At 35.5% G+C, this 12,389-nt stretch overlaps 1 protein-coding gene across 4 annotated transcripts in view; it reads right to left on the bottom strand.

The window, feature by feature from the left end:
- The window catches only part of POLI (DNA polymerase iota), a 29,578-nt gene that overhangs the window by 8,422 nt on the left and 8,767 nt on the right, over nucleotides 1-12,389 (bottom strand). For all 4 annotated transcript variants that reach the window (XM_003914393.5, XM_009192761.4, XM_009192760.3 and 1 more), the window contains 5 exons: nucleotides 11,933-12,085; nucleotides 8,915-9,151; nucleotides 6,800-6,978; nucleotides 5,756-5,847; nucleotides 2,368-2,498 (listed from right to left, as the gene is read on the bottom strand). In XM_003914393.5, coding sequence (XP_003914442.1) covers nucleotides 2,368-2,498; nucleotides 5,756-5,847; nucleotides 6,800-6,978; nucleotides 8,915-9,151; nucleotides 11,933-12,085 — 792 coding nt within the window. The remainder of the gene's footprint in view (nucleotides 1-2,367; nucleotides 2,499-5,755; nucleotides 5,848-6,799; nucleotides 6,979-8,914; nucleotides 9,152-11,932; nucleotides 12,086-12,389) is intronic.

The raw sequence follows: 12,389 nt of genomic DNA, 5'->3' as shown, positions 1-12,389 counted from the left end.
GGGATCCAGTTTTAGCTTTCTACATAAGGCTAGCCAGTTTTCCCAGAACCATTTATTATATAGGGAATCCTTTCCCCATTTCTTGTTTTTGTCAGGTTTGTCAAAGATCATCAGATAGTTGTAGATGTGTGGTTATTTCTGAGGCCTCTGTTCTGTTCCATTGGTCTATACATCTGTTTTGGTACCAGCACCATGCTGTTTTGGTTACTGTAGCCTTGCAGTATAATTTTAAGTATGGTAGTGTGATGCCTCCAGCTTTGTTCTTTTTGCTTAGGATTGTGTTGGCTATGTGGGCTTTTTTGGTTCCATATGAAATTTAAAGTATTTTTTTTCCAATTCTGTGAAGAAAGTCAGTGGTAGCTTGATGGGGATAGCACTAAATCTATAAATTACTTTGGGCAGTATGGGAAAATGGCCTAAATATTTTAAGTCCTTTCTAACCCATACACTTATCCACTGGCAGAGGCAGACAGCTTCCAGACTGTAGTGTTTGAGCAGAACCTTTGCCAAACATTGGCTAACCATGAAACTATACAGACATGGGCAACTTCCCAGAAGCCAATATTAAAATAAAAATTTGAATTAAAAAAAAAAAAAAGAAAGAACACTGAGCAGAGAAATCAGTGGCTACAGAAACCAGGGGAGGTAGATTCTGCAGATTACGTTCAGACAAGTTACCTAAAAAAAAGTACAGGAAAGAAAAAAAAACCCTACAAGAAAAAATTTTAAATCCACAGTTGCTACAATACATTATCTATGAGGTCTAGTTTTCAATAAAATAGTTCAAAACATGCAAAGAAACAGGAAAGTGTGATACATATTTGGGGGAAAAAGCAGTTAACATAAATTGACTTTGAGGTGGACTTAGCAAAGACTTCAAATTCATTATTATAGATATGTCCAAAGAATTAAAGACAACCATGTTTAAAGAATTAAAGCAAAATATAATGAGTACAAAAAAAGGAGAATCTCAATAAAGAAACAAAACCAAACATAAAAACAAAAGACAAACAGAAATTCTAGAGTTAAAAAGTACAGTAACCAAAACCGACAAATCACTACAGGGGCAATGGCAGTTATGAGATACAGATGAATCAGAGACCTTAAAGGCAGCTCAATACAGATTATCTACTTTGTAAGAAAGAACAGAAAAAAAAGATTGCAGAAAAATAAACAGAGCAGCAGAGACCATCATAGGGTGGAATCGGTGTAAGGATAAACATATAGACCAATGAAACAAGAAAGTCAGGAAATAAACTCTTACATTTATGGTCAATTAATTTTTGACAAAGATGCCATGGTAATTCAGTGGGTGAAGAAAAATCTTCAACAAATGATGCAGGAACAACTGGATACCCACATGCAAAGCAAAGAATTAAGTCCCTTACCATATACCACACATAAAAAATTAACTCAAAATGGACATAAACATAAAGCTTAAAAACTATAAAACTTCTAACAGAAAACAGAATATGTGACCTCTGAGTTAGGCAAAGAATTTTTACATATAACACCAAAAACACTATCCACAAAAGAAAAACCACACTACTATATACCGCTAGAACAACTATAATCGAAGAGACTGACAATACAAATATTGGCAAAAATATGAAAAACTGGAACCTTCATATATTGTTGATGAAAATGTAAATTATTACATGAACTTTGGAAAAAGTTGGCAGTTTCTTAAACAGTTCATGTTCCCATATGATCCAGCAATTCCACTCCTTAAAATCTATCCAAGATAAAGGAAAACATATGCATATGCCCATCCAATGACTTGCACTTAAATGTTCTTCAAAATGGAAACAATCTAAATGCCCAGAAAGACTCATGCTATCAGTTATCACAGTTTTGTTCTCTTTGAACTTGGAAAACATTCTTAAATGACTCTTTACTGTTCTATTTAAAAACCAGGCCAGGTGCAGTGGTTCATGCCCATAATCCCGGCACTGTGGGAAGCTGAGGCAGAAAGATTGCTTGAGCTCAGGAGTTTGAGACCTTGTCTATCCTAAATGTCAAAAAAAGTTAGCCAGATCTGGTAGCATGCACCTACGGTCCCAGCTACCTGGGAGGCTGGGGTAGAAGAATTGTTTGAGCCGGGGAGACGAAGGCTGCCGTGAGCTATCACAGCACCACTGCACTTCAGCCTTGGTGCAGAGCAAGACCCTGTCTCAAAAAATAAATAAATAAATAAATAAACAAACAACAAAGTTTTCTGGTGAAAATTCCTGATAGAATAAAAGCATTTAATTGCTTGCTAATTCCCTGTGAAGACCCTCCATTTTTGGAGCATATTTCTAGTTCAAAGTTGGCTTGTTTAAGAGTTCAACCTGCTAATGAAACTGTTGGAAAACTAGTCCATACCTGTCCCTAACTTCTGAATTACATGTGATGGAATAGGGCACTGACGACTCTCACGACCACAGTGCTTCTCAGAGGTATACCGACGGATTATTAATCTTACTGTATGAGGCTTCCTTCCATCTTGGCATACTCTAAAAATAAAGAGAAAGTGGAAATAAGGAATTAGAAAAGGATTACCTTTTTAAATTATGTAACACCTCATTTATCTAAAGGTGCAAGATTTTGTTAAATATAACAATTATACATATAGCAGATAACAAAATAGTAAGCAATAAAGGTCCCTGAGTATCCAAATAATCATCGCAAAGTCTATGCACTAAAACTCTGAATGTTTAGATGTCAAGCTCTCAGGCCTCACTCAGAATTGAGTGCTGTCAGAAATAGAAGAGATATAAGATATAATCAAAACAAGTTGTTTTATAATACAAATCCAAAACAAAACTAAAAGCAACCAATTTTTTTTTCAAGATGGAGTCTCGCTCTGTTGCCCAGGCTGGAGTGTGGTGGCACAATCTCAGCTCACTGCAACCTCCACTTCCCAGGTTCAAGCAGTTTTCCTGCCTCAACCTCCTGAGTAGCTGGGACTACAGGCACGTGTGACCACACCTGGCTAATTTTTGTATTTTTAGTAGAGAGGTGGTTTTGCCATGTTGGCCAGGCTGCTCTCGAACTCCTGACCTCAGGCGATCCCCCACCTCAGCCTCCCAAAATGCTGGGATTACAGATGTAAGTCACCACACCTAACCAAAAGGCAGCAAATTAAAATCAGCAGGAAATTTAAGAAACTGAATCATTCACTAACAAAAGCAAGTAAGTGAAAAATAACAAAATAACTTTTTTCAAACTTTTTTCTTATGAGATTATCAAAAAAAAGATTTTTTTTTTTTTACAAAATGAGATTACTTTTGTTAAAGAGTAATCACTATTACCATTATACGATAGCTTATTAGAGCAATATCTTCAAAGATCATATGCTATATTTAGTATATAATTAATATACAATATGTGCACATGCATTTTTAAAAAGGGTTTCATCCAATTGTCTTGGTTTTGGTATTGAAACAAAGGTTTTAATTATATGACAAATTTACTTAAGAAGTACAAAACCTAATTAATGGAAAAAAAGTCATTAAAGGATAACATTTCCCCTTTTATACACATGGCAATGCATATAAAACCAAATCTCAGACATAAAATGCAAATATTGCATATTGTTAAACACACTCAACTTGAAGATTCTGATCTGAAAAAAACAGTTTTGGGCCAGGCACGGTGGCTTATACCTGTAATCTCAACACTTTGGGAAGTTCAGGTAGGAGGATCACTTGAGCCCAGGAGTTCAAGACCAGCCTGGGCAACATAGCGAGACCTCATCTACAAAAATTTAAAAATTAGCTAGGCTTTATGGCAGGTGCTTTCCCAGCTATTCTGGAGGCTGAGGTGGGAGGACGGCTTGAGCCCAGGAGGCTGAGGCTGCAGTGAGCCATGATTGCACTATTGCATTCCAGCCTGGGTGACAGAGCAAGACCCTATCGCAAAAAAAATAAAAAATAAAATAGTTCTGTATTAAATAAATTTTTTCTATCTCTTATTGCTTTGTGACAAAACTTCTCGATGGCTGCTTAACTAGGATAATAAAATACCTTAAATGGCTACTAGTTTAAATATCTTCCAGTTAAACGTGTTCTATTAATTATGCAATTCAAAGAGTATGATATGCTAATTAAGACACATTAGAAAAAGGCTGAATCATAAGCAATATTAAACTAGTGCCTAGAGGATGGATTAAAAATAATATGGTTTTTACATTTCTTACATACCTATAGTATTAATCATAACATACTCTAGAGAAAACAAAAGTAATTATACACAAATACACACACACACTCCTGTAATTTTTTTTTTTTTGCAAGTCACTTAGATGGTGTTATAATTCAGTCACTGAAATAAGGGCCCATGGTGTGGGAGAAAAGGAGCTGGCAAGCAGAGATACAGATAAATGGTTAATTTCACAGGTTTTGTATTTCACAGGTTTAGAGCACCTGGTCTCACTTCTGGGTTGACTCTTCAAATAAGAGAACCTGTAAAACTTATACTTCTTGCGGTTTTTCTACGTGAAGAACTGTCTCCAAATGTTAGGCATTTCAGAGTAGTCTTCTATTTAGCTGAAGCAAATGACCCAGTTTCACTAGCATACGCGCAGGCCCAGCCTGAGTCATATCACTGAAGCCCAGTCATACAGCCAGCCCCAGCTGCATGCAGCCAACAATGAGCTACATGGCTCTGCTCAAGATATTTGAGCGCCACGTTGCATGCAACAGCAAAGTTGGAGGAAATTTCACTTCATCAGTTTTCTCAGACTTAGAACCATCCAAAAACCATTTTCTCTAAATACAGTTAGTCCTCCTAGAATCATTAGAGAAGCACACCTACTCTAAACTGTTAGAGCCCTGAAACCACAATTTGAGAAATTTCTAACAAGAAAAGCAGAAACAAAGAATGGGAAGAAAAGATACTACTTGTGTGTGGAATATGGAATATTGAGAAATACATGTATAATGACAAGGAGCACCACAAAATTAAATTTCCTTTTCAGTTTATCTTGTGCTACTCATATATTTATAACCCCAGGTGATACTCTTCACATACAGATCAGAAACCCTGCACACACCTGCAGTCACTCACCCTGCTCACACATAGCCCCAGCCAGCCATTCTTTCCTTCGACTCTATTTTATTTTACAGTCTGAGGCAAAAGAGATACAAGGGTTCTTCTGCTTCTTCCTTCACTGTTACTTTAATAATTTCCTATCCCCAACAATCACAAATTTATATAGCTGTTCCTGTATCAGGAGTTTTAGAATTATGACAGTATTATTCCTCTTTGCATTTTTTTCTTCTTAATGAAATGCAAGTAACTATTAGCAGAGATAAATGGTTAATTTCACATGTTTTGTATTTCGCATGTATTTGTATTTAGCATGGTACTAACTTAATGAAATTCAAGTAACTATTAGGTTGAGGGCAAAGGCTTTGCAATTGCCACAGGGAAAAATTAAAACTTCTTCTTCTCACCTGAAGACTAGAGTAAGTCTAAGAATGTTAGAAATATCCATAAAACCCCTTTAGGTAACCATCTGCAGCTTTACATCCATAGGACAACCACACTGTTACTAGAATTAAGACCAATGAATTAAATTTAGGTAAGAGCCCCTATTACCATCTTTACAATAGTTTATAATGCAGAGAAATCACATGATAAATTATTTTTACATTGTTTACTCTCCAGATAATCTGTCAGTTCCAAGATGGAACATCAAATATTCTTTCTATATACCGTATACAGAATGAATATATAGGATGACTTGGCAAAATGGATTGAAAATCACCTGTTTAAAAGACTAGCAAGTAGTTCTTCAATCTTATTTTTAGCTTCAACTTCGGATGAACATTTTTTAAATGAATCTTCTTCACTAAAGGACTATCAAAGAAGCATAAATAAGGATTAGTGCAAACTCTAAGAATTATATCTAATTATTATCAGTGTATAGTCAAATAAATATTCAATACATTCTTTACTAACTTACCTCTTGTCCTTAGTTTCAGCCATTTAGTTCACTTTTATATTAACTGTTTTTTATCTGCAAGCTACTGTACTCACTAGAAAGTTAATATCAAATATTACTAAATTAACAGTTAATATAAAACAGTTAATAAAAAATAATTCAAAATTAAGAAAACTCTAAAGCTCTAGTACCAACTCCAAGCTTTATTGTATGATTATGGCAAGACTTCTTAATCACCTAGGACTTGAATCTAAGTTTATCCTTGGACAAACTTAGACTTATATCCTTGGACTATATCCTTGGACCAGTATATGGTCCTCAAGTTATTTAACCTTTCTAAAGTACAGTATCCTCATCTTGAGAGAGAGAGAATGGAAGGAAGGAAGGAAAGAAGAAAGGTAAGAAAGAATGGACAAACAACAGTACTACCTACCTTGATGCTTCCTTGTGAAGATTAAATGGACTAATGTATTTCAAGCACTCAGGAAAGTGCTTGTCCCATAGTAAAAAAATCAGTCAATGTTAATTGGGTGATTATACCTTTCCCATTTGCTAAATCACTGGACTACTCTGAAAACAAGATTTTTAAAAGATTAAAATATTTTGCCTCATATATGCATTATAGGCTATTAAGTTGCACTGTCTTCAATCATAGTAGCTAACTTAAGATATCAAAATATCAATGCTTAAGATTCAATTTAAGAATACTTATTAATCCAACCTATTAATAATAAATCAGCCTTCTAATAGGAAAGAGATCACATACTAAGCAAACTAGAATAGTAAGAACATGGTACTGTAACTAGAAATCTTTATCTCAAATAATGTGATAACCAGTACTTAATTAAAATAAATATCATCGTGTACCTGAGGTGGTCCTGAGGGTATCACAGGGGAGTTATCCTCTCCAAAACTGAGCTTCTGGATACGCTGAGCAAGTGAAATTCCTAATTCTTTTTCTAAAATTTTGGATGAAAAGGTTTGGAGATCATGCACACTATTGATACCCAGTGCTTCAAGACATTTGGCAGTTTTATAGCCAATACCTAAATAAAAAAAAGTGCATACAAAGTTAAAAATAGCTTTTCTCCTTAAAACAAAGCGAATTAAAATATTATAAATCTATCAATCATATCTTTAAATTCTATAATTTACACAGTAGTCCCCCCTTATCCACAGGGGATACATTCTAAGACCTTCAGTGGATACCTGAAACCATGGACAGTATCAAACCCTATATATATACAGTACTGTTTTTTCCATTACATATATACCTATGATAAAGTTTAATTTATAAATTAGGCACAATAAGAGGTTAACAATAATAATAAAATAGAACTACAACAATATACTATATACAAGTTATGTGAATGTGGTCTCTGCCTCCCTCTCTCAAAATATCTTAGTATTTTCAAACCACAGTTGACTGCAGGTAACAGAAATTGTGAAAAGTGAAACTGCAGATAATGGGGGACTACTGTATTTTGCAAAGATCAAACTCCATTGCAAACTAGGTTGCTGTTCTTCCACTCAGGGCTCCTGAATTATATGCATCTCTTTGAAGTCCTCACAAAATGCAGTAAAACAAAATGAATACAGAGACAGTCAACAAATGCTGTCTTACTAAAACAAAAATTTCACTACCTGTTATGTAAAATTCCAGAAATATTCAGAAATCATGATTATTATTAATGTACAAAAAGGCTGCCACTAGAGCAATTAAAATGAATTAAGTGTACATATTAGGTAAACTAACTGGTTCCTATATGCACCACCATATATTTATCCATAAGTCATATCTAACATTTACCATCCAGAATACAGCTATGAGACAGAAAGCAAACAAACAAAAAATCTTGCTAGCAAAACTGTCACAAAGTTCTTGCACTAAAATTCAGTCATACTTTATCCACAAGAGAAAACACTCAGGCCATTTAGTGTCTCCTTATTCTTTTCATTTAAAAATAATAATTCCACAGTTATCTGATTTTCTTGCACAGGAAAAGCCTAAGTTGGAGGAGATGGCTGTGTAGGGGGAATTATGAGAGTGACAGATTTTTCACGCAAAAATAAAAGGCGGCTGGCAATTTGGAAATAAGTGAGAAAGCAGAAAGCCTGCTTAAAAAAAAAAAAAAAAAAAAGATACAAGAACTCAAAAGTAAAGCCAAGTAATAATGTTTTGCACCAGTATATAGTCCTCAATTTATTACAACCTGACATTGTTCTTCAGAAGGCAGAACCAAAGTCATCCACAAAATTTCAAATTATAGTTATACTATACTAAGGAAGGCAAGGCAGTGTATAATACATTTTGGAATCACACAAGTATCAGTTAAAAATGTGAAGTTTGACATCTAAGTTTCAGAGGTATTAGAAATTCACTTCCACAGAACTCTTTTATAACATCTTATTCCCCAGCAATACCACAGAAATGTAGTTCAACATATCCATTATCAACGGTCTATAAAAACTTGGGTATTTGATCTGCAAAGAAACAAACTTGCACCATGACCTAAATAGGTCACCAAACTCCTCATGGAAATCAGTTTCCTCATCTTTAAACTGAGGAACTTGGCCTAGATGTTTTGGAAAGTCCATTGTAGCCTTAATATTTTATATATAATCCCAAAAGAGACTTAGTAAAAGACAAACTCCCCTCTCTAGAGGCAATGTACAGTATAAGAGTATGACCCAGGGACTGGAAATAAAGACCATATGTTTCTAGGCTATAACTTTTATGACCATATTCTAACCATCCAAAGTAGATAAAATAAGAAAAGTACTTTCACATATTTCTTAATCCAAATTTGCTTCGGAAAACATTATGGTTTTTGTTATTTTCCAGGAACCAAGTATACACACACATACATGCACACACTCACATACACCTCTACCTAAGAATTAATTACACTGTACCTATAATTTTAAAATTAAAGAAATATAATAAGACATATATGTACTTTTCAAAGATATTTGTCTTACCAGGTATTTCCTTTATGTGATTCAAACTAAGAATAAGATGTTGACAACTTTCTGGTAATAAGACTGTTTGTTGATTTGGTTTAAAGACACCAGAAACTAATTTTGCCAACAGTTTATTAGAAGCCACTCCAGCACAGCCAGTGAGCCCCAAGTGATTATACATGGCTTCCCGCATCTCTGCTGCAATCTGAGATCCAATAAGTAGTCTGATGTGCAAGATGTCATGCAGGTTTATAGCTTTAAAAACAACAAATGTCATTCAAAGTCACAAGAAAAAAACTTTAAAATTTTGTTTTTTACAAAATAATTTTTAAAAGGTAGAAGGCTTAGTCTATATCCAACCACCACCACCACCACCACCACCACCACCACCTGGTATGGTTGCAATGTTTGTCCCCTCCAAACCTCATGTTGTAATTTGATCCCTAATGTTGGAGGTGGGGTCAAATGGGAGGTGTTGGGATCACAGGGGTGGATCCCTCATGAACAGATTAATGCCCTCCCTCAGGGATGAGTAAGTTTCTCACTGTATTAGCTCCAGAGACAGCTGGTTGTTAAAAGAGCCTGGCACCTCCCCCAGCCCTTGCTTCCTCTCTCACCATGTGATCTCTGTACACACTGGCTCCCCTTTGCCTTCCACCATGAGGCGAAACAGCCTGAGACCCTCACCAGATGCAGAGGCCTAATCTTGACTTTTCCAGCCACAAGAATCATGAACCAAATGAACCTTTTTTTCTTTGTAAATTACCGAGTCTCAGGTATTCTGTTAAAGCAACACTAAATGGACTAAGAGACCACTGCCACCCTGTTATCCACTTGACTAATCTCTTTCATGCTTCATAGGAATACTGTAAACAAATTCAATAAGCAAATTCCAACAGCCTGTGATAGTGACTGTATACTGGGAGTGCTTAATAATTAACACATTATGAAAACTGATCTCATAAAAACATTCCTACTGACATTAACAAAACTTTTACTCATATTTACCTGTAAGTAAGCATAAAGTACTATTATATAACAAGAAAGCTAACATTATGCTTTAAAGATCTAAATCTTAACCATGCACTAACTATATATGCTGCTGAAAACAATCTCTGACCTGTACATAGTTTTAGAGCTCTTTTATGAAAAGTGTAAGAAAATTATATAAAAATAAATTTGCTTTAGGTGTTAAACAGTGTTGGAATTACATGAAACCATCCTAACCTCAAAGAGATTCACACTAAAAGTATTTAGAGATGAAATGTCAGGATGTCTGCCATTTGCTTCCAAATAGCTCATCAACCAACCAAGCGATCCATAGAGAGGACAAGAGAAAGCAAATGTGGCAAAATAACAACTAGTTTATCTACAAGAAAGGACATAATGAGCTGGGCGCAGTGGCTCACGCCTGTAATCCCAGCACTTTGTTTGGGAGGCCAAGGCAAGCAGATCACCTGAGGTTAGGAGTTCAAGACCAGCCTGGCCAACATGGTGAAACTCCATCTCTACTACAAATTAAAAAATTAGCCAGTGTGGTGGCACGTGCCTGTAGTCCCAGCTAGTTGGGAGGCTGAGGCAGGAGAACTGCTTGAACCCAGGAGGTGGAGGTTGCAGTGAGCCAAGATTGTACCACTGCACTCTGGCCTGGGCGACGGAGTGAGACTCTGTCTCAAAAAAAAAAAGGACATAATGGGTATTTGTTGTACTATTCTGTCAACTTTCCTGTAGGTTTGAAAAAAATTTTAATAAAATCTGTGTGAAAGATGAAGAATTAATCAATAATTCCACATTTCCTTTTTGGGATATAAAACCTAGCTCTCTATAATGTACTCTAACCAATAAAATCTAAGTTTGCTTTAAAAATTATATAGAAATATATCTGAAATACTCTTGCTACTTAGCCCTTGTAAGTTACAAATGAGCACAAGTACAAAAGATACATGAAAAGCTCCATGTATTATAGAAACTGTAGTTTTACTGCTTTTCTTCTGTGGAGAACTATTCTGTAGACTGATGTCTAGTTCTCAAAAAAGAGGATAAGAGGAAATGCATGGGGAGGCTTAAGAGCAAAAGGGTCAGACAAGTCTTACACAACAGCAGAGTAACTTGTCTTGTATGTGGTATGATAAGGGAGTCACCAGCAGAGTCATAAGATGTCTGAAAGCCTAATTAGATATTCACTGGTGCTTACTACAGCTTATTTTCAAATGTAAATATCCCTGGAAACACCATCAGTCATTCATATCTTAATACATGAAGGAGACAAACCATTCTGCTTTCTTGCTAACTTTGACAAAGATTATTTATAAATAAACAGATTAAATAGGAGCTTAGAGAAGATTCTGGCACATGGCAGATAAGCCTGGACAACATTCCAAAAGTGCTAACTTGGGAAGTCAGAGAGCAACATGAGGGTCTCAGGGGAATCGAAGGGAACATGTAAAAGACACATCAAAGGCAAATCTAGCCTACCTGAAAATTCTGCTTAGAGACTGTCTTAGAATAATAAAAAATTATTCCAAAAAGCATATTAAGAAGCCAACTCTTGCAACTTAAGAATGACCTAAAGAGGTATGGCTTTTTGTTTCTTTAAGAGATGGGATCTTGCTCTGCTGCCCAGGCTGGACTCAAACTCCTGGGTTCAAGCAATCCTCTCAGCTCAATCTCCCAAACAGCTGGGACTACAGGGGCGATCCACTGTGCCCAGCTGGGTATAGCTTTCTAAAATGGGAACAGATGCACTGTGTCAGACGAAAACTCTGCGCAGATGAATGCTCTGTGCAGATGAACAGGAACAAAGGTCTGTGCAAATGAAAAGTGCACAGAGCATTGAGCTACATGTCATCAAAATCTTAATACTTATTATGGAATAGCAACACCTAATTTTAGCTGTTCTAGACAGAGTACTGGCTAAATATAACTCTACCTCCAACAAAAGTCATGAAACTTTCAGAATCACACAGCAAATTCACTGAACATTAAGAAATGTATGTACTTTTAGTTAGTAGGTAGAATCAATAAGAACCCACTCACACTGATTATTGTACACATGACCCGACACAGTCACCGCAGAAAGTTCATCACTTTGCAGCTGCTGTAGTCTCTTCTCAACCATTTCTGTTAGATCCACAAAATTTTCATCAAATCCAAGTCTCTCAACAACTGGACTAAATTCTTCCAGTAATTCTAAATTGAAATAATATTGGAGCACAGATGTAAATGAAGTTATAACTAGGATAAATTTAACTATCTAGTGCTTAAAACTATATCAAATTTATTGTTAAAGGTTTTATATACATTCATAGTTCCATAATATCTTTAATAAAGCCCTCAGTTAACTGACTTTTTTTCTGTACCACATCTTGAGTAGAGGCAATAGTTTCCAAAAAGTCTAAAAATGGCATTCCTAGGGCAGTTATTCATGGCAATATATTTAGCTCAATCTTCTACACCTATAATTTTTGTATCTGTAGTACATTAAATATCAATG

This window comes from Papio anubis, chromosome 19, assembly GCF_008728515.1.
Source record: "Papio anubis isolate 15944 chromosome 19, Panubis1.0, whole genome shotgun sequence".
NCBI classification, from domain to species: Eukaryota; Metazoa; Chordata; class Mammalia; order Primates; family Cercopithecidae; genus Papio; species Papio anubis.
Note: the sequence above shows the minus strand (reverse complement) of the source record. Positions and strands in the feature narration are given on the sequence as shown.